Raw genomic sequence first — 23,713 nt, 5'->3', positions numbered from 1 at the left:
CGTAGTTATAATGTGTTCACGGTACAAATACGACTAGCGCGCTGAGGTTCTGGGTTCGTAACCTGAGTTGGGTCAAAAGTGAATATGAACGGTTCTTTCCATCTTAAAAATTACTTAGTTGCTGCTCGGAGTCAAGAACTTTGCGGTATCATCACACCGTGCTTCGCTTAACCTCTTTCTGGCCATGACAGATTGTCTCATCAAACTATGAGAGTGAAAGGACAGAGTTACATTTCGGATTTTACAGCGGTTTTTATATTTTAATTATGTTCCAACGTGTCGAAAACTGCAGCCTTCATGGTCACGAGTCCGTATCGTGATACACCAGGTATATGATCTGTATGAAACAGCATACATTTTAATTCTGTCTGAGTTTACTTCACAATTGTCTATAAAATAATGATCCCTTTGAGCTATAAAATATTTAAGATAAAACTACATTATAAACTATATATAAACAATAAATTGGCGCATAAGTTAATTCTTTAATGTATCGTAATCAATCATGGACGTCAGACCACGATGGCGACAACGAATCCATTTTTAAACATTACCACAATAACTGAAATTATGATTAATGACCTGTATCGACTGAAAGTAAAGGCGATGGTAACGTACCTTAACATGTTAGGGTTGTAACACCGTGATTAGTGAAGTATATTATACACCAAAACCACATATTCGTCTTCACTTTTGCTGACATTGTGCCAAAAATCATTAATTAATAACCAATATTTTCACCAAAAATCTTGATTTTAGTTTTCTTATTTTTCGATCATTTTGTAGTTTAATGTGAATATGGTGTGTGCATGAGTGTGTTTCTGACTGAAAGTGTGATGTCGCTGCGACGAATTCTCTGAGAGTAATAGTGGCATTACGGCGCGTAAAATCAATATGAATTTTTATTAATATTTATTTTGTTCGAAACTTAAACTTTTTTATTTTACAGCTATGGCTCAAATAACTTATATAGTAAAGTGTTATTTCCAAGTAGATAAGTATGTAAATGTATGCAATATCAAAATGACTTTGTATAACTATTGAACTCGATGTTGGAAGAGCATTAAATTAATACCAAGCATGTATTTAACAGAATCCTTAAAACCGACAAACAATGCATTGGTCGAAACAAAAAGTCTATGCTCTAGAGGCATTAAGTTTTGCACACAAGTTCTATAACATGTGTAAAAGCACTAATTAAAGATTTTTGAAAAATATGTTTGATTTTATTCATCTAAATTCTAAATATAAAAGCAAAGTAAATTAGCTACTTCCATAAAATTTTCTATGTTCAGAGAAAAAAAAATCATTAAAATTGCACTACATTTGGACACGCCTTATTTGTCAACACACTACAGCGACGTTAACATCTTTATAAACAGTGGCAAATATTTGATCAATCATCGTCAAACTTTTGTTTCCAATAATGTCGACATTGGTGAGTACAGCGGCAATACGTCACGCGTACGAACGTCGCAACGTCGTTTATCAAAGTTGCCGATCAGTCTTCTGTGTTCATTCGTCATTGACATCCGTTTTTGGGAACGTATATTCAGTGAGACATGACTTGCAAAAAAATAGGAACAACTCTAAATATCTTCGGCTTCTTAATACTTTAAGACCTTTACGGGTAGGTCTCTTATGTGTGAGATGCCGCCTGGGTAGTTATCGTCTATTACTGCCGTCAAGTAACAGTGTTCCAGTTTGAAGGATATTACAGCCAGTGTAACTACTGGACATAATAAGACTTGAAATTCCATTTCTCAGGATGGCAAACGCAATGGAATACCAAACAATACTTTGTAATTTAAGGTGTTGCATGGTGTTTCTACTGTTTAGGCACGGTCGTATCGCTTATCATCAGGCGAATAGTAAGCTCGTCTCCTCATTCAAAAAAATAAAAAAGAACTGAAACAGAAACCTATAGGATCGATCATTCGGAAACTTGTATACCTAGTCCTATTTCAAAACCCAATTAGAGAAAAAAAAATGTGCAAATTGTCAATTTCCCTAAAACGTGGTAACGAATAGATAGCAAAAAAATCTTGGAGGTACGTAATATAGAAAGTAAAACCAATGAGTCGCAATGTGAGAAGTTTTTCCCGCCATAAGCCACCACACCTCGTGGGCATCTTATTCATCTCACGCGCGAACACGCGCGGAATATTGCTCCAAATGCCGGCCCTTGTACATTTTTTATGTGCGTAGCTTATTTACGTCCAATTCTGGGTGCGTTACGAAAATTTGAGGCGGTTTCCGAAATTACGTTAGAGTATTGGGGCTCAAACAAGGTTGTGCGATAATTGAATGGGTTTAAGTTGCTTTTCGAATAACTAAGTGGGACCATAAATCGAAGAATTGTTTACTAGTAATATTGTTCTATTGACTCCATTGTCTACCCACTTCGCTATAATATGGCTGCGTTAGCATACGTGCTATACTACTTTCTAAAGATTGTTCATAACAGAGCTCATAGGATTTATAGAGAAATGAAAAGACACAACAGAATCGATATCACGTAAGATTTTACAATAACGAATAAATTATACATACATAAATACCTAAACAAACTATATTTCGTATATCCGCAAACTAGAAGCAAGAATCTATCCCGCTACTACAAGTTCATACACTTCGATTCACATCAATATGTCATGGTAGATAAATGGTGTTCTGAATGACAGCTTCCTAACATTTTATGCCACAAAGTACAGAGCAAATTGGTTTGTCATATTGCGGTATCGCGAGTCGATACGTAGCGGTCAATCAGTGACAGGTAATCCCACAATAACTTATAAGCAGAACTAAACGTCTCATCTGTAATTGGGTTTGGATTTCAAAAAAAGCTGACATACGGCAAATTTCTATAAAAGTTAATCCTAATCTTCGATCTGATAATGATTTCTTATATTTACGCCAATGTTAGACAATAAAATTAAACTAAAGTCTTCTAAACGTCGGAAGAAAAGTAAAATAAACAAAACTTTGATCTGATCCCAAGAAAAGAACAATCAAAAAAGTTATTTGTAAGTATGTAAATTTTTTTTCTGATTGGCCTATTTTCACGATGGAACGAAAAAAGCGATTAGGATCATTATAAATTTGAAGAAAATAATGAAGGTTTATGTACACACGGGTCAGAGGTTTTCCGAATATAAGTACGTAAGAATATACACTTCGTCGTCTTTATAGACTCCAAGGTCTTTCGTGCGTGGACTGCAGGATGGGAAATGTATTGTTCGATTCCGAAATGTTTGCTTAAACTTTCTGCCTAGATTGATTCATCTAGAAGAGTTTATATTAATCAAGCACTTCAAAAAACTAACCCAAATCGTGTCAGTAGTAACGTGTATAAGTATGTTTACATGAAGTGCGGCAATGTGAAGAAAAATATGTGCTAAGTACAATCTTCACTTTATCAGATCGATATCAGCTTTTAACATTAAAACGAATCGCATGTTGGAAGGTGGAAAGAAGATCTAAAAAAGGTAGCAAGAAATCACTGGATGCTGATCGCTTTCAACATGTCCGAATGAATATTCTTGGTGAAGGCTTTTGTATAGCTGTAGACATTGTGTAGCTGCCATTGATGATCGTGACATTATCATTGTACCACATTATAAAGTTATTGAAATAAGAAATAGTCTAGAAATTAATCATAATGATAATTTATATCACTAAAATGAACTCTAAATAACTTTCCAAAAACAACACTCACACATCCAGGGACCCAAATCCAATCTCCATCTAATTTCAAGTCATAATGTCACTCTCAATAGATTACCCTATCAGATATTGTCAGCTGCATATACCCTATTGCAATTTTGTCGATGCAAATTAGAAAGCTGGAAGCCTTACCATTGTTGTTATATACTTGGAATTAAATGGATAAAGAGGTGATGAGAATATTATTGAGCTGAAAAATATCGTTTTCAAACATGGAGATGTTATTTAATTAAATTTGTTAATAATAAGTCTATAGACTTTAGACGCGTAGCCTTGAAGTACTATGATAAACTAGCAATGAAACAACATGACACGGCGATTAATATCGTTTCGTGTACAAATCTAAAAGATTATCTACCCATAATAGTATAGCAATTCGAAGAACATAGCAATTTAGTGATACTGATAACCTAAAAATTGGCAATAGCTTTCAATAATTAATACAAAAACGATACGTCGTCAAAGAAACATGAATCGAGAATGAAGTGAATCTAGAATAAACAAAGAGCCAATAGTAATGTCTACCTGGGAGATATAATGGAATTTGCAATCAAACTCCGAGTTGACATATCGTGATAATTATGTATTTATATGCTCATTCATTTGTGTCAAAGCATAGAATGGGACAATGCAGTGTAGTTAATCACTACCTTGAATACACGGTCGGTTGAGTTGATTGCCTTTTGTCACTGTATGTATTGTTTTGTGTAAACAGTGAAATATAAGGTAGAATTAATTGTGTAACTATAATTGAGGATAAAGCAGGAACCATGTATCAGAAATGGATATTCAAATCATAGTTTTAAAGTATTGAAAGTTTTGTACTAGATTTTTATTACGAATATCATTCAAAATGGATAGAATTGCTTTTCTTGGCGTAACAATAATAAAACTGGTTATGATTTCTCGCCTAAGTAATCCACATTTTGCGTTAAAATAATTAAATCGCATTGAAATTAAGATATTAAAGAAATTAAAGAAGAGCAACAAAGAAAAGTAATCTTAGCTTCGTATAGCTAAAATAAGCTTGAGTTTTGGAAATATAAACTTTTAATACTAGACGCCATGAACCGAGAAGCACTACACTACTATGAACTATCAATTGCTAAAGTTACTGAAGCAACAGTTACATATTATTATGCAGTTACATTTGCAGTCATATATGCGGAGACTATAAGCAACATGTATATTTATGTAGTTATGTATTTTTTTAATCTTTATACTAATAAAGATAGACTACAGTAAGTCTTCCTATAAATAAATAAATAAATAGCGATGAAGTGCTTCGATACGAAATGTTAACAGCTTTTCAACGGCGTCAGAAATAGGTTTTAGTTAATTTTATGAATAAGTAATTACATTATGATGCAAAGTTTCTGATTATAGTTGCATTAATTTAGTTTTACTAAACTGATTATGGTAATATATTAAATGAGAAAACTGAATATTATTGTACCTTTGGCCATGTCATTGAAAAACATAACGCAGCCACCAAGCCTCAACCATGATACTATCCTTGTCGATGATTTTACATACATTTCTCTTATTATCAACATACTTTAACTCGGGTTAATAAGCCAAAACCCAAGCAAAAGCCAATTTTTCCCTTTTCTTTAGAAGAAATGTAGACATAATTTGCCCACGGCATATAATTGTGGTGGACGCTTGCGCCAACAATTACAGCATAATTCGTCACGTGACGTGCATAATGGAATTAGCGGATGAAAGCGGTCGGCGGGCCATTTTTGTTGGAATTTGCGGATAAAGGGCATAGCTTCAAAGTATTTTCGTATAAAATTGCATAGCACCATCGATATATATATATGTCTACGTACTAGAACTGGCGTTCCGTAGACTCATTGTGTTCGACTCAATTGTACTGCAATCCGTACACCTGACTTTAGTATGATTTAAACATTGACAGCGTGTGGTTATGTAAGGAGTAATGTTCATAATATAACAACTCGAGTCTAAGTGTAAACCTGGATGTGAATAAAAAATATTAGTCAAATAAGGAAAATTATTTTATGTTCAAGACGTGAATAAATGAGTTATAGCAAAGACCAGCCCCAGATCTAAAGGGGGGGGGGGGGGCTAGCCGGGGCCCATACCCCGGGCGGCGAATTCAGAGGGCGGCAAATTCAAACTAGGCAGACGAATACATAACTCATCATTAATGCAACTTTGACTACTGAGACCTACAGTACATTCAATACTAAAATTATTTCCCGCGGGGCGCAAAATGATGATTAAGGTAACAAAGGTAAAAATATACGTGGGTGGGGGCAGCATTTTCCAGACTTTGCCCCGCCTCGAAAAAATTCGAGATCCGGGGCTGGCAAAGACATTTTGGTTGCAATTTTAGTTCATATTTTAAAATAGTTTATGAACGTTCGTATAGAATATACGTCAATGCGTAGCACTCATTACTCATTTCGTAAATGAGATGGTCACTTTTGTAGTGAATGTTTAAGCACCACGTAGACTCTAACAACTTGTTGACGAGAAACACTGTACTATGAATCTGCTTGATTTAGCAACTTCAGCGTCTGCATAACACCTTAGATATATAAGTATTGTCAGATATCGAAAATTCTCACCGCTAACAATACCAATACACGAATACTTTTAAAACTTAACAAAATACAAAATCTGATACACCTACACGCCAATTCTCGCACAAAGGTAATCTGTTAAAAACTAGAAACTTTACACAGAAGCAGATTTAATTACCGCTTCCAAAGATCAAAGTGTACGGGAACACAGTAACAGTACACCGACATAACGAGACGAGGATGCGATGGAGCCTCTACTACGAATTACACGATTCATATTAGCTCGACAGTATTCGTTTTTATTTACTGGTGATAGGATATATTATTTATCCGCTGAGATAGCGACCACCGTACACTAAGCCCCTTATTCATAGACGTTTTTTATCTAACGACCGAGTAAGGCTGTGATAACAAGTCTATTGCTCAGTGCTGACGGCATGGCAGTCTTCGCAGTGCGTAGACGTAGGGCCGTTGTGATTGGCTAATATTAAAATACAACAATAATAACCAATCACAACGGCCCTATGTCTATTTCTCAGTGCCGTTGGGCACTGAGAAACAGGCTTGTTATCACAGCTTTACTCCGTCCTTAGATAAAAAAACGTTTATGAATAAGGGGTTAGGTGTTAAAACGTGCCATAGGCCCACGTAAGTTTGTCACTTCCGGGGTCAGTCTGTGTATTTGCGGTTCCAACAGGCCGGCATAATTGTGTCGACTGCCGAGGGGTAATCAATTCTCGTCAGTCGACATTCTGTTGGACCCTCCTCCACTTCCATCAGGTGCAGTAGGGTCACTTCACCGTGTCCGTATCAAAAAAATATCTACGTGGGCCGAATCACTGGCAAAGCTTAAATATGAAATTTCTTTCTCTTAATAGGTCATTTTATTTACGATATTAACGCTAATCAGGGCCCTTATTCTGTATGATAGTGTAAACGCGTAACGCGGCCGTGTCATGTTATCTTCGAGAAATGTGCGTGTAATGGTATTTTGTAAGCCAAATTTCTATATAATAGGCCCCAAGGGCCTATTATATAGAAATATGCCTATTATATAATGCGTGGTTGTTACGCACTGTTATTTTAACAGTGCGTAATAACCACGTAACACAACGCATCATGTTTAGGACTATAGAAATTTGGCTTACAGAATACCATTCCACGCACATTTCTCGAAGATAACATGACACGGTCGCGTTACGCGTTTACACTATCATACAGAATAAGGGCCCAGTCTCGGAATTTTAATATGTTATTACTAGATGACAACAACAAAACAAACAAAACGACGTCATAAAATTACCGCTAAAAATGGTAATTTCAGATCAAAAGTTACATTGATTCTTAAATTCTTAGCTAGCATTCGTTAGTCAATCCATGCAACTTGATAGTTATAACTGTCTTGTCTAATCATTTATTAAATAATGATTCCCAATGCGCATTTAGTATGCATTGTTGAAGATCAATTTGAGTATGATCAACATAGTATTAGTTACTTACTCCATATTTTGTCCATATATTGATGCACGATTTATGAAAATTTTACCTCAGAACGCTATAAACTTAAAAACTATCAAATGGGCGCTCATATTTGGTATGGAAATTGTTTAAAACCTTGGCTACTTTTATTTCGGTAAAATATATAGCAGAGCTTTGATCCCGAAAAATTCTCTCAGTTGAGCAAAGATACAAGCAAAAGCCAGTTATAATACAGACAAAATTCTTATTTATAAAACAAAGATATCATTATTCAATTTAAAAATATTATACTAGTTACTACTCAAGTAAGTAATAAATAAATTTCAAGATCTACTACTTACTAACCAAGTGAATAATTTCTCGATCGTACTCCACGTACATGTAGCACCCGTGGTAACATCAAACGACACAGTTGCAAGAACTCTTTGTAACCTTATCCTATTCGATTATAGTACCTACCTTTAAACTTCACATGATATCATCGTAAAAGCATGCGCTTTTTGTTCTAAAACTTCTCTTGTAAACAAAGAATTGTTTCCAAACATACAATTTAATTTAAAAGAATTTTCATTTGTGAAGACAAACATAATATTGTTTAAGGAACCGAAACTTTTGTATTTTTACGTGTGTTTTGTCGAACTTCTTGCTGTTAGTTCCATGTATTTTCCACTCTGTATTCTGTTTCGTTGTTAACATTGTTTGCAAAGATCTGGATATAATTTTACTTATTTTGTAAAGAAGGTCTTAATAATTAATATTTATATTATTTTGATTAGTTAGTCAATTAGTACAAGAGATTTCGTCTGAGTAGGAACCATCGCCTTCTTAATATCTGCTGATGAAAAGGAGGCACACTCCATTGTCATCAAACTTCAATATAACTAAATTATATCAGACGTAATAACTGATGAGAATTAGCACGTAATCTCTCAGGATGATAAAAGCACGTCTGGACCCCATAGAGCATAGTAAATCATAGATTTAGACAGTACTCCTGTACTATTCAACAGTTGCGGCACTTTATATCTACGAAATAGCAACTTGTCTTGTCATTCAGATTTGGACACAAAATTCATACACTCAACCAGACCATTACGACCACCTATATTGATATGGTTGATAACAATACGGTTCTTAGCCATAAGGCTTACCAGACTGGATCACCGTCCCGGTTAACTGCCTAAAAGTACCAGCATGAGGACATAATGTGAGCGAGCAAAGGTCGACTCTCGTGAGCTGTGAAACCGCAACTTGTCCTAGTGTTGCGAACTTCTTTGAGTTTCTGTTAATGTTGATGCGTTCAATCCCTTGGATTTAAAAAAAATACAGCAACAGAAAACAATATTTTCATCATAATATGATACCCAATTTGAATGATATCTATTCAAAGAAAGTTATTTAAATTATTATAATGCATGAATAGTTTAACTACAAATAAAAAATACTCTACTTTCAATATTGTTTTATAGGCAACTAATAAAACTATAATTTTTTTAGCTATTCTTTCGAATGCTTATAGTTCGTAAATTGATGTCTATTTCAATGTGTGATAGGGGTTACCATATCCCCAAAATCGAGAACAAATTCTACTAACTCCTCAATCTATAACAGAAGATCTCAAGTCTTTACCTTAAACTAATACAAATTTGATTACACCTTAACATCCAATCCAGGTTTCCACGCCATATACACGAGCTCACCATTACCACTTACAAGTACCAAATACCAGCACCTAACCAGGAGAAGTCTTGCTGAAAGCGGCTACAGTAAGAGCCCAGCAAGAGCCCATTAGCGAAGGGTTGAAGTAAAAGGGACTCTGCGACCGGCAAGTGTTCGCGAGTGTTGGTCTCAAACCTTACAATGGCTTTTTGTGTTTCTTTTGAAAGGTCGACAGTCAAATGTGAGATGGATTTACACCCGCGGAAAAGGATGTTTCACCCTTTCGAGACGTTTTATGTAAATACAGGATACGCGTCATAATGGTTTGCTTAGGCTATTGTCTGGAGTTTAAGAAAAATAAACGTGTAGCGAAAGGGTATTTGAACAGGGAACCTATTCAAGTATTTACTGTTGATGGATTTCAATATTTTGGATAACATTTTCAAAGCAAGAAGGTGATTGTATTTTTAACGTCTAAAAAAAATGAAATTACTTTAATGACATCACCAATTATAAAATATTTGCTGTGTCTGTAATTTGGTTTGCGTCTTTATTTATTACTTACCCTCTTTTTATGAAATGTCTTGATTTTATTCAGACAGCAATAAACAATCTACAATCTAATTTAGATTTAATTATAATTATTACTATATTCTCAAACAGTTAACACCAAACATTCCGTTGAGCTACCTCTAGATTGAGCAAATCACTGTTCAAATCTTCAAGACTACATCAATGCACTTGCTTTCTAACCACATCAATTCTAAATCCAAACTCAACCCTTAGAAACATTAAATAAGGCCCAAATCATATCGCACAATCAACAACGAAATAACTTAGCACTATCCAATCGGGTAACAGGATATAGAAGCGGTCGGCCAGGCCCGCCTGTATAAATTGCGTGCAAGCTCTCATAGATAACCCTTTCGCAGACATAAATTTGGGATAAATAATCTTAGTTATTAGCCGCAGGGCGCGGGGAGCGGCGGGACACAATTTATTGTTATGTTGAAATAACAGTTTTTACTCCTCATTTCTTCGTGAATTATGAGGGAAAGTTTGGGATTCATTGCATATTTAAAATTTTTTGAAATGTTGGTTTTAAATTTGTAGATTTTTGTTTCCTCGAAGTTATTAATATTAGGGACAGTTTAAGATAGAGGCTTGATGCCATCTTAATGCTCGTTTATGGGAAGAACATCGTCAACTAAATAAGTTGATACTTTTGTTTCTAGTGCTATATTTATTGGCCTCTATTCTATTATCCCTCTCAGCAAATTAAAAATACTCGTTTAAATATAGAACATCGTCAACCGTTAGCAGATATTTTTGCTTCTAGTACTATTTTTATTGAATTCTATTCCACCTTTCAGCAAATTAAAAACAACTCAAAACACGCGATGACTAAATTACGACATTAAAACCTTTTCCGTACAAAAATAATATATCCCAAAGGGCCAAGTAACCGCCTTTAGCATGACATCGCTATACAAAATGTCCCAGACAGACATAATTTCCGATAGGGCGCGAATCGACGTCAAAAGCTTTTTTATTCGTATCGGAATTTCCATATGTCTTTCTCGGAGGCTTTACGTGTCTTCTTTATATGCCGTTTTTCTTCTTTAATATAATACTAATGTGTCAATGCGGGGACTCAATTTCGTATTTTTTGGTATTCATTCTGTGAGGATAAACGGGGAAAAGTTATGCCGGCATAACTATGACAACCATTAATAACGAGTTTGCTTTGTTGGTGTATGACTGTACTGCGTTTGTGATAATTAATGGTCATCCAGTGTTCGAAATTTGACCGTCAAAGACAAAGAACACGAGACAACAAGATATTATTTTGTTGCACGCGTCAATAGTATGAACTTTAATCATGCAAAATTTTACATTCCTTCGTGCGCCAAATGCAATATGCTTAAAAGAGCTCTTTACACATAGCGATATTCTTATGAAGAATTCTAGGATATGTAATATGTAGGTATGTTTCTGAGGTTTCACGAAGTTTTCCTTTGCTTTTAATATTGCCTCCAAAGGCAGACGGGCTAACGGCGCATTCAATTCAATATTCTCCACAATTCAATGGGTATAGACAATTCAGTTTACAATATTATATACACTTAGTAAACCCCAGTTAAAAAAGTTAAGCATTCATTGTTTATTGTAGATATAGATAAAATAATAAAAGTAATGAACTCTTCCATTCCGACATTACATAGTAATAGTCTAGTTAATTTATAGGTAAAATAACTAACACTACTAATGCGGTAGTAATATAACAGTTTAGAGATGGGAAATAAAAGCAACCTAAGCAGGTATAGTTGATCAACAAAATAGTCGAATTACCACATTACCAGAGATTATAAGATGTGATTGGTAAAGATAACCTCCACCCTCTCATGTGATAGATAAAAAACATCCGATATGAAACAAAATATTACCTCAAAATGAACGAGATAAACTCAAAGAAAAGTCATAACGCAGACTTAGTGGAAATTCTCTCGAAGCTAAGTATAGTTCCTTCAGTGTCCCAGTTTCGAAAATAAGCTTGTTGACTTATTTGCGAATTTTGTGGTACTAGCGAAATGATTTATGATATGAATCTTGTTTTTAGTTCTTTGGAAAGATTAAGAGCTATGAAAGGAGGTCTATTAAAATTTTGAAAATGGAATCTGGGGATATTAAGAAATGAACTCTATCTTTGAAAAGGTTTGTAATAGAAACTACATAGTATACCATCTAAACTTTTCTTCTCCCAAACGATCGCTGTCAAACATTAAATTTATGATAATAAAATTAATATAATAAGAAATCAAAGCAAATGTCTAAAAACGAATAAAAACATAATTTAATTACCTTATCTCTAATACTAAAAAATAAATACGCTAATATTTACCCACCGAGTAATTAAAATATACATTCCCATCCATTGACGTTCTAAAATCCATAACTCTTAGCCTTAATTACTAACCAGCCCCCAGCGATACATTCACTCACATGACCGAATGACTAACCAGTTCGGAAATGGATCAGTCCGTACAAAACAGACAGCCTTATTCAAAACAGGCTTGTTTACTTCCATGTTTGTTCACCTACTTTCATTACTTGTCACTGTATCCGAGCTTCTTAAAAAAGTAACCTCACTCGGTGAAATGTACGAGACAGTTCAAATCGAGTGACTAAAAAAAAGAGTGCTGCTTTCGCCAAATTATGATCCTTAACTGAATTGTTATGTTTGACGAATCTTATATATTAAAATCAAACTATTTAGCGGATTTTATTGCGGTAGATACTGTGAGCTCATTCTGCGTAGATCGGACCACCAAAAGCCTAAATTTAAAAAGAAGTATAATTGTAAAATGTAGGGTAGACATTGTAACTTATTCTTCGGTTAATCAACACCTCACACTTCACGCCACGTCGGGAATGTGGTCCGAAACGTCGGGAGGAAATTGTAATATAAAAACTGCAAAATAGTTTTATTTAAATCTCTCCCTAACTGAACCTACACAGGCTGACCCTGGAACGCATTTTGTCGGAACGAATCGCCGTGGCATTAATAACACCAGGTTTGACTGTAAAATCAGGTACAACATAGTGTCAGTGGGCCCTATTCCGTCTATGGGGCTTATTCATCTTTTTTTAATTACGGGCGTTTTAACTGAAGGACAGAAGGACATTTTTGTTAGCCGTATATCTTATAGAGTCAAAAAATCTTCTATTTACCTATACAATTATTAATGCTGACCTACGATTTCCAAAAAGACGAATTCGTCCCCGAAGACGGAATAAGACCCGCTGATTTACACACCATCCCCTTAACCGATAAAATGTAATATCATTTTGGAAAAATCATTCGATTTTTTCATAATTGACAGCCCGAGGATTTATAATCTGACTCCATACTTCATTAGAAAAATAACTGTTAGTACGGTTTATCTTATTAATGTATCAGCTACAATGTCTCTGAAAAATAGAGCTGCACTACAGCCTAAGGATTGACGAAAACAAAACCTCACCAGACGAATTCTGGAATTCCAAAGAACTAATTAATAAAATTGTACCTTCAATCACATTCCAATCTACTTTTGATTAGGACAATATGTTCTGTATATTTACTAGACCAATAATTTCACAAAAAAACATTATACTTAATAGAATTCAATCCTCATAAATAATCTATCCAAAAGTGTTTGTACCGAATAATAAATATCGGAATCAGATATTTCTAAAGGCATGTGAAATTAATATTTTGTCAATGGGACCGCGAGCCTCGGGATTTATGGAATGAACCGGACCCAAGAATTTTGTCGCGATGATTGATCGGTTTCGTAAATATGAGGAAAATGTGTCTGGAGTGCGGCAGTAAACGTAGCTTTAATATTTATGTTCTGGAACGAAGATTAAAAAATTTTATTGAAATTTTGACACGAGAATTCACTAGATGCTCATGACAGGGAAAAGTGTGCCTTTAATTGAAATCTGTTTCAAATATCAAGAGCTAACCTATTTCGTAACATGGTTATCGCAACTTAAATCCTATCGTCTCAAAGAAAACCATTATGAAGAAACAGATTGACTATTGTCAATCCGCCTATGTGTTTCGAGCTTAATTAATAACAGTTTTGTACAAGCATTTATTTTTTTATATCACGTACAACCAAGAGAGCCAATATGATATTTTTGTCAGTACACCAGTTTAGAATAGTTAGGCTAAAACCCCGGTATCACCAAAGCGTTAACCTTATAAGATTTCATTGGAAAAAATATTAGATATTTTGTACAAATTCAAAAAAAATTAAGAGTTTATTAACGTCCATTACCAAACAAAAAAAGATGTTTGACTATGAAAATTGGAGACGATTATTGATGTAAAATCAGTTTTTTTATTGCCTAAATAGGCAAACGAGGAAGAGCTCGGCCTAATGGTGAATAGCACCCGCCACAAATCCTTTTAGGGATATTCATTTCAGTTTGACTATTAGCCAAATCGAATTTTATTTATAGCGACATCTAGCGCTTAACACATGAGTAGAATATACACTAAGTAATGTGACTAACATTTTGTTGTTTTTTAGTGTAATATGACTCTTATACAATTCCTAACATATGTTTGTAATTGTACTTTGTAATAATATTATAATTTAGAACTTGTTATAATCGTTTTTGGCATTAAGCATCGGGCACAACACGTCTAATTAAATAAACAGCCAAGTCACTTATTTCTCCGCAATAACATGCAAAACGTCTGGGCTAACAGGACCATACATTTCATTTTCTTAATTAGTCCCAATAACGCCCAAATCCATTTTGTGAATTATTATATAACAAATAGAAATAAATATTTATGATCGATAATGACAAAAAATATCTCCATTTAGATCTCGAAACAGCGACCTCTACTTTCGCAACCAGCATCACTCACTTTAACAGTTTAGTTTTGTATTCTAACTAGTCAAGTAAAAATCTTTTTATAACTCTAGCGGGAATTTCACACTATGTTTCTAATCGTACATATAAATTTAACGAACTATGATTCCATATGTTAAACAAGAGACTCGTGCTGCCTTTTCCATACATTTTGTCACATACTCGTCTAAGTTTACGAGATTTACGATACTAAAATATAAATACTTTGAAGACGAAGTTTACACGCGCTTAATGTTCACACTGTCGTATTTCTGTTCTAAATACGCTCAAGGGGACTTTTACGAGACTTAAAAATACCTCGTGTTAATGATAAAAACTATAAAGATACTATAAAGAAATTCGTGCTAGAAATACAGGATTCGCTACCTTACCCTAACATTTAAGGAATTTTCGGAACAAACAATGATTATGCTCAATGCATCCAAATGCACGACACGCAAGGACTAGCAGGCTACCTGGACTGTTTCCAACTAAACATTTAAGTTCTACGCAACATCCTTTCCAAGGACCGTCATAGGTTATATCCTTAGAAGCAGTTTCACACAAGAGTCCCTTTTCTAATAATATTATGGTCCTCACTTCCAAATAACATATTGTGTAATTTAATTACACATCATTGTGAACTGTGGAACCCTGTCTTGAAATACCTGAAGCGTCTGATAACTAAGCTTTTGGAAAACCAGCAGACGGCATAAAAATGGATAAAAAAAAATTGGTAGCGATCCTTAGTTATTCTGATGGAATATCACAGTGGTGCTATTAGAGAAGTTTCGCACAAGAGTCCTTTTCCTAATAATATACTTGCTTCTAACTAACATATTGTGTAATTTAAATCATAGAGAACTGTGGATCTCTGTCTCTTGAAATATCTGAAGCGCCTTGTAAGCAAGCATTGGGAAACCAGTGACTGCATTAAAATGGAATAAAAAAAATTAAGAAATTTGATAGGGATGCTTACAGTTATTCTGATGGAATATCTTAGTAAAAGCGTCAATAGATGCAACTCAGTTTCGCTCTAATATGCGATATTAGCTGAGACGCTGTTAAATTAAAGCCAGCATCTAGAGATCTTCTATTTTATAAACAGATCAAGATTTCAAATTATATTTTAAGTCAACAGCATAATATGACAGATTTTGACAGCAGTTTTGATTATTAAACAACACCGACTCGGCTGAGAACCAATGATTAAAGAGTATAGAGGATGGGTAATATGGTCACGTGACATGCGGCACATTTAATGCATAAAATGGCGCCGACTCCGCCCCTTACAATAGTGATATGCTAGTACCGAAAATTTTGTATCGACATCGAAGAATTAAAGAGAGACAAACAAGCCCAAAAAAGATCAAATACGAAAAGGGTTAGGTTCTACCATAATATAAATATAACAAACCATAATATAAACAAACAAACTGAAACTGATTTATAAGTAACAATTGTTAAAGAAAGCAGTACCTGTTGTGACAAACATCCAGTTGTGTTTGATCTATATTTGTATGTTGCACTATTCCTTGCTAAAAATTTAAGTTACAGATTAACATATTTACTTAATACATGATAAATGGAATAAGATAGCGTAGTCAGCAATTATTTGGTTGGTTTTATTTTATTTTATTATTATGCTCTTTGATCGAGAAACATAACCATGTTTCAGCAAACTAAAATCAATGAGCGTAAAGGTGGTGGTTAAGATAATCAATTATAATAATTATTTGCAATAACAACAATATGATTATGTATCTATTTCCGTGCATGCAAAGGTTGCTCGAAACATTAGACCGCCAATTGTAAAAATATATCTTACATTTCATCTTTATGTTGTTTCTTTTATGTTTATCTATTCTTTTATGTAACAATTCTAATTTTATTCATAGCAATATATTAAAGTAATATTACTATTAGGTGAAGTATAATAATCATTACTATTTTACTTATCGGGAATATTGTTGGAAAACAGTTATCTTTACTCGCGTTAATTAAACGTGTGTTTTATGCATATCTTCTCAAAATGTAAAGAAATATGTATTTGGTGTAGGATTCCAATCACGTCGCTCAATATTCTCAATTCATTTTGCCTTGGTTTTTAAATTTTTTGGTTATCTTAAAAAAATATTCTAACTTCACTTAGTTTGTCGTTCTGGATAATACAATATTGATGTGTGCTCTAACATTCTTTCAAAGACAAAAACCGTAACTGATAAACGGGCGTCTGTTAAAATATCGATATCAATAATTTCTAAACAAATCCACCCACCCATCCCTAAGCTCGTGTGTAAACAAACATAATGATTTAAATGTGTATAAATCACGCCTAAAAGGGTCCAAAGCTTAACAAACCAGATCCACATATCATTTTAATTGATAAACACAAATCCAAAAAGTAAATATACAAAGATATTTGCTAATTTTCGGTAAAAACAGTTACTAACCTATGAAAAGATATTTCGGGGTCTTTCTTGCGTGAATTCGATTTGCATCCTTTCACACAACACTGAGTCATTTTCGAAACTTAACAAATACACTAATAAACACACTGAACAATTGAGAATATGATTATATTACTTTAAATTCAATTTTATGATTTGTTTACATCGTCTGACACTACATGTACTTGCTGACTCGCCTGCAACAAATGGCGTTTCTGCCGCAAGGCGGTCCCAGTGTGTTGAAGTAAACGAAATAGTCCCATATGCGAAGAAAGCAATTATTTTTGTCTTTTTGTTGCGTTCCAAATAAGCTTTGAGTAAAAGAGATAGACATATATATTGACAATTCTGCGTCGATTTCCCTGACATAAATATAACTTATTCATATAGCTAATTTTTGAGGCCTGTCCTCTTTATATTTAGTCATTGCTGAGAACAAGCTCTTTAATGTCAACTTAAGGTTTGTTTATTAAATAGTTAAATCCATTAAATGTCAATTTAAAATTTTACTGAAAACTGAGAATTATTTGTTACTAGGAAGGCTAGATTGTTGTTAAAATGATCTACTACATATATAGTCGGTGCATCATAGAACAAAAACAAATGTTACTAGGACCCTAAGTGTCAGCTTACAAGTACTTACTTCACAAAAAATAATATTTCACCAATTGCCTCGGTAGCTTAGTTGTACTGTGTGCACGGCACCAATGCCCTGAGGTCCTGAGTTCGAATCCCAGGCCGAGCAAACCTATGTTTAGTTTTTTCTGCTCACTATCAGCCCAAACTCTGGGATTTGTGCCCGATATGGCGTTAGTGTCGCTCCATCACATCACGGGACGGAATACATACGGAAAGTGGGTGCACTGGCTGCGCCTCTGCCTACCCCTTCAGGGATAAAAGGCGTGAGTTTGTGTGTGTGTGTGTGTGTGTTTTCAAATAAGTTATGATATAATAAGATTATATGTAATGTTCAGATAAAATGAAACATCGATTCGGAAGTATAAGTTTTAATAAAAGATCATAATATATAATTAAATTATAGCATTAATTTTCAGTAGATTTACTAGCACAGTGTTGGAAATACATTTTTCACAATGTGAGCATATTTTTCAATTTTAAATACAATAGCTTAATCGATTAACTTTGCTTTATCCAAGACATGATGATGAACTGTACGGACAACACCCCAACTTTTCCCCTTAATTGGGATGTATCCTACACGTGGATGACATCGAATTAATTGAATTTTATACATTTAACGCTGTTGTACATTTTAGGAGCACTAAATCTGTTCGTATTTGTGCGCTTTGCATAAACATTGGTCGAAGCATCAGAAGTGCATAGGACTTACATCGTATTTTGTGTAAAATTCCCCTTTTTACACATTAAATTACATTTAAAGATTACTAACGAGACTACATGAAAACTCAATGAAAGATTCTTAATCGATTCACAACTCTCTCATAGAAATCATCAAAGGAAAAGCTAAAATCTTCCGCCCTTAAAATTAAAGCTAAATCTTTAAAGTCTTATAGTATAGAAGCGGCATCGAAGCTTCTCACCATTTTCAATATATCCATAATTTTCATAATACAGATCACTCCGGCGATAGGAGATGGTCCCCGAAAATAAATTTACTTCTACGCTTAGTTAAGCTATTAATTCTAAGGCAGAGATAATCACGAAATCTAGCATTTACTTACAAACGGGAACATGAAAAAGATTTTAATTTGAAATTAGACTTACACATAATAATCGACGTTATTAAAACTATGAAACTACAAAAATTGCCAAAAAGCCTCCTTTCTAATGCTAAAAAAGCTAATAGACTATACTATCTCTTATTAACTATGAAAATCGTTGAACTGTGCTCTACTTCTATATGTGACCTTAATATTTGAATCGTGAAATGTGATTACATCTAATATTTGTAAACTCATTAGTCTAAAGTGTTTATATTTTATATCGAAAAGTAAAACTTGAATGTCATTGCGTATTAATTTCGAGGCACTTTTCAAGTGGCTGATTTTCGACAGTCAATATTTAAGAGTGCGTTATATTATTGCTATAAACATTATATTGTTGAACAAGCTTAACCATATCGAACGATAGTATATATCACAAATGTTGGTAATGTTGGACTGAATTTTTACATTCGCCTAAGTACGACTCGTGACGTTGACTTATAAAAGCTTTTGTAGCTACTAAATCACTTTCATCATTGTCATTGCAGATCGTTTGTCCATTTCACGTTTTATTTATGCATCGGGAGCACGTATTTCGACGGTGACCGAGGTGGGGCCGGGAGTCGTTGGTGATCGGAGCGTCGCTGACCTCAGAGACGTGGCGGAGTGCGCACTGCTCGCTCTTGAGCCGCGCCGCGAACCTGTTAACGAAGCCAAGTAACTAACAGTACATCATTAATCTTATGACCGAAGCATGCTCTCAAACCATGGTTTATGTCGCAAAGAATATCATGCTGTAAATATTTTCTATCATACCTATTCTTAACTATAACGTAGCAAGCAGTATTTGGTGATTGTATTTGTAATTATAATTTATTGTAAAGTATTGTAGCATAAATATTCTAAATCTCTGCTAAGCGATTTACTCTCACCCCAAATGTATTTTGAACTGCTAATTGTTCAAATCTTTTTCATGCAGAAGATATTCGTTTCTCAAACGATTCAAGTGAAGATGTAGAAAATCTAGTCTTGTAAAGAAAACAACGCAGTTGTTGATAAATATGTTTTATAATTTTTGAATTGGTTTCTTTTGTGGAAAATATATTATAAAAGTAACCTACATACTTTCTAAACTAAATTCCACAACTTTATAAAGTCAAATTATTTCAATCAATAAACAAGTCTACTCAGGTTTTCGCCATATGTGACATAATAAACATATCCGATTTTCCACGCATTTATTAAATTACGAATACTTGATCAAGTTTCAAACGTATATTGTAATTACGTACTATTGTTATGCGGACAATATTTGCTATGTAAATTACGTCAATATTAGGCAAGACCCTTAGTGCAGCAACACCATTCAAAAGTGGAGAGAAATTCTGTGTAGCTACAAAGCGATGGGAAACCAATCAAATCATAAAACTTTGTAACCTGAGGGTTTTCTGTGTAGCTGATGGCTTTGGTGATGACGTGCTGTCGATAGATGAAATCATGAATATTAGCCTTGTTAATGGGAACAAAATTGTGTATCAAAACAAAAATAAAATAAACGAATTAGATTCATCCAGCCAGTCACGGGGACACAACATCGAGATTTAAAATACGTGGAATATTTTTTTTTTATTTTGCATTTATTTCAATTGTTTTTTTTTTTTACACTTTTAAACATAATTTGAAATTCGAAATTGAAATAAATACAACTTTAAGTCAATTTTAAAACAGTAGGTACAACATTTATTTGATTCAAATGTTATGAACAATTTTTCGTGTTGAATTTTTTTTGCAAAAAATTGCCCACCTTTATAATATAGCGACATCACACTCTATTTAAATACACATAGAATTTGCATTACGATATAGCAGGTATTCATGACTAATCTTTTTCGACGGAATTGCGATATAAAATCTAAATAGCAATAAAAGAACAAACTGTTTGTGTATTACCTGGGCTTGGCGAGTGGGGTCGCAGCTCCTGCTGGCTGGCCTGTCTGGAGGGGGGACGCATACTCACGCGAGAGCCACGACGGTCCTAGAACAGTTTGAGTGATGTTTTAATTACATTATTACATTTTATAATGTATGATAATATAATAATAATATCAGCCCGGTATTATATACTGTCCCACTTTTGGGCACGGGCCTCCTCTACTACTGAGAGGGATTAGGCCTTAGTCCACCACGCTGGCCTAGTGCGGGTTGGTAGACTTCGCACACCCTCGAAAATTCCTAATTGATAATTTCTCAGCTATGCAGGTTTCCTCACGATGTTTTCCTTCACCGTTAAAACAAGCGATAATTCACAAAGAAGATTTTATAATGTGATATTTTATTATCACTTTATAAAGTTACATTTTTTTACTTCCACATCACCTAATTGTGTGGAAAATGACATTTTCAACTTAAAGTAATCAGTTATTTCAATTTGTTTACTTAAGTTTTACATGACTGTTTTATCTCTTTGAATTTTGTTTGATTTCTTGTATCTTTTCTTTTTATACCTGAGAGTGCAACAGTTTCGAATCTCGCAACAAGGACACGTTCATTAGTCGTGGGTTTGGCGTGTTGAAGATCGTCCGGTTCTCCCTCCACCGCGCTCTGAAAATCAAACGTAATGATAAAATCCATTCCTTATTTTTTTTCTTTTCCTTGCCGATTTGAATTATAAATTGAACTTTTTGGTTTTCTTCTGCGAGTTGACAAGCTCACATTTATTTTTATTTGCTAACTAATCACCATTGCTTATAAAAATAGAAATTGTATAGGAGTTATTTAGGATGAAAGTAGTAAAATCATTGGTATATGGTCACGTTTACTTCCCACCATAATAACCTAACCTACTGGTGGTAAGTCTCTCATATTTGAGAGTCCGTCTGGGTAGGTACCACCGCAATGTCTATTTATGCCACCTAGCAACAGTGTGTAGTCCCTGTTGTGTTCCGGTTTGAAGGACATTGTAGGCAGAGTAACTACTGAACGCAATAAAACTTAACATTTCATGTCTCAGGATGGTGAGCGCAGTGGAATACCAAATAATACTTTATAATTCCAGGTGTTGGATGGTGTTTCTACAGTTTATGGGCGGTCATATCGCTTGGCGTCAGGCTAACGGCAAGCTTGGCTGGTCATTCAAAGCAATTAAAAAAAACCTAATCTAACAGGATCGGACTAGCATCTCACCTGCTAAACAAACGAAGCACGACGCAGATGATGACGAACATGAGAGCCATGCCGACCAGGACGCCGATCATCGCCGGGTCCAGCGTTCGAATCGGCTCCTCCACTTGCTTGTGCGCTGAAATGTTTTTATAATTTATATCAATACCTATAGGTTCAGAGAGTTTAGTATGGAAGAAAAATGCTTTGTTTTTTTTAAGAAGGAGATTGTTTAGGGATTTTTTGGAGGTTCTAGAATAAGGTACATTCGTAAGTTACTTGTTATGATATGGCTAATCTATCCAAGTAGTTTCTAAACGACATGCGGGTAAAAAATTAAAGTAAAAAATAAGTGTTCAATCTCCATTTTCTTGGAATGGAACTTGATCTATTACTCTCCGAATATCTGCATTTTTAATAATGAAAAAGCACTATCCTTGTCTTTGTTTTCAAACTTTTTGTTATATCAAAATTCTGGAGTCAAGAAAATAAAACTATTAATTCTTTTTTTGGTAAGTCTAAATTAGTATTAAGATCTCCATCATCATAATCATCATCACCACCGCCACCATGATCATCATAATCACCACCACCACTGCTATCATCATCATCATCATCACCATTTCTAATCTACTCACATTTGCAAACGACAGCGCCATCGAGCGTGACCTCTGGCACCATCTCGAATTTGCACGCGCATCGCTCATTCTTGCATTCCGTTTTGAACACCACATCCTCGCATTGCTCGTTGAACGTGCATGATTCGTTTATTGCAGCAGCTGGAACAAAACAAAAATGTTATAAACCTATAGAAAATATTTAGTCACTTGATAATCATTGTCATCGTTGGCAATACCGAAGGCAAACATTCTCGAGGCCGAGCAGCAACTCGACGGACAGACCAGATTAAAGACTCGTCTGCCACCAAGTTCCATAAACTAGTTGAAGATGCAATGAACAGAAACCGGTGGAGACAAATAATCCGCTCAAAATTCGATACATCCAGTAATGAACACGATCCTCAGTCATGAGGGACCGACTACAGAGGGAGAGAGAGAGAGATAATTATTGCATATATTTCAAACTTAGAAGCCCTTAAATGTAATTTAATAATAGTGAGACTTATATGAACACCAATAATTATAGCGAAGGCATGGAGTTGCGAATCTAAAAGGGAAAGATTTTTTTCCTTGCAAGTCATTGACCTTATATCAGAGTATTATTTTTGCATTCTTCGTAGATAGAGTCATTTTGACATTGCGCTACTAAACTACAAATGTAAAATAAAGCAAGTGTAAATTTCAAACAAAATAAATATCATTTAAAAAGTAGGTTTAATTTTACACGCTCTTATGCTATTATTACTACTTTAAGAGAATTCATCCCAGCGGCAACTTCTCACTTTTAGTAAGAAATATACCCCTGAGTTATCAATATGTCATAAAAAAAAAACAACCAAAATTTCTGAGAGAGATCTACCTCTCTTTACGGAATCGATACTGACTCATATACTGAATGCCACCATCATGTCTGACGGAGTGCGCAACTCAAAGAAAAATAAAGTATTACATAAAGACGAATTTAT

The 23,713-nt window shown here is 34.4% G+C and overlaps 1 protein-coding gene across 4 annotated transcripts in view; it reads right to left on the bottom strand.

The window, feature by feature from the left end:
- Positions 1-18,275: 18,275 nt before the first annotated feature.
- Positions 18,276-23,713, bottom strand: part of LOC115440688 — a 57,504-nt gene continuing 52,066 nt past the window's right edge. For 3 of the 4 annotated variants that reach the window (XM_030165104.2, XM_030165103.2, XM_030165101.2), the window contains exons 4-9: positions 22,767-22,907; positions 22,153-22,267; positions 21,474-21,570; positions 20,920-21,004; positions 20,407-20,448; positions 18,276-19,670 (exon numbers count right to left, since the gene is read on the bottom strand). In XM_030165104.2, coding sequence (XP_030020964.1) covers positions 19,543-19,670; positions 20,407-20,448; positions 20,920-21,004; positions 21,474-21,570; positions 22,153-22,267; positions 22,767-22,907 — 608 coding nt within the window. In that variant the 3' untranslated portion in view covers positions 18,276-19,542. The remainder of the gene's footprint in view (positions 19,671-20,406; positions 20,449-20,919; positions 21,005-21,473; positions 21,571-22,152; positions 22,268-22,766; positions 22,908-23,713) is intronic. The other variant, XM_030165102.2, reaches the window with a different exon arrangement.

The sequence above is a fragment of the Manduca sexta genome, chromosome 20, assembly GCF_014839805.1.
Source record: "Manduca sexta isolate Smith_Timp_Sample1 chromosome 20, JHU_Msex_v1.0, whole genome shotgun sequence".
Lineage (NCBI taxonomy): Eukaryota > Metazoa > Arthropoda > Insecta > Lepidoptera > Sphingidae > Manduca > Manduca sexta.
The sequence above is the reverse complement of the archived record's forward strand: the minus strand, read 5'-3'. Positions and strand labels throughout refer to the sequence as shown.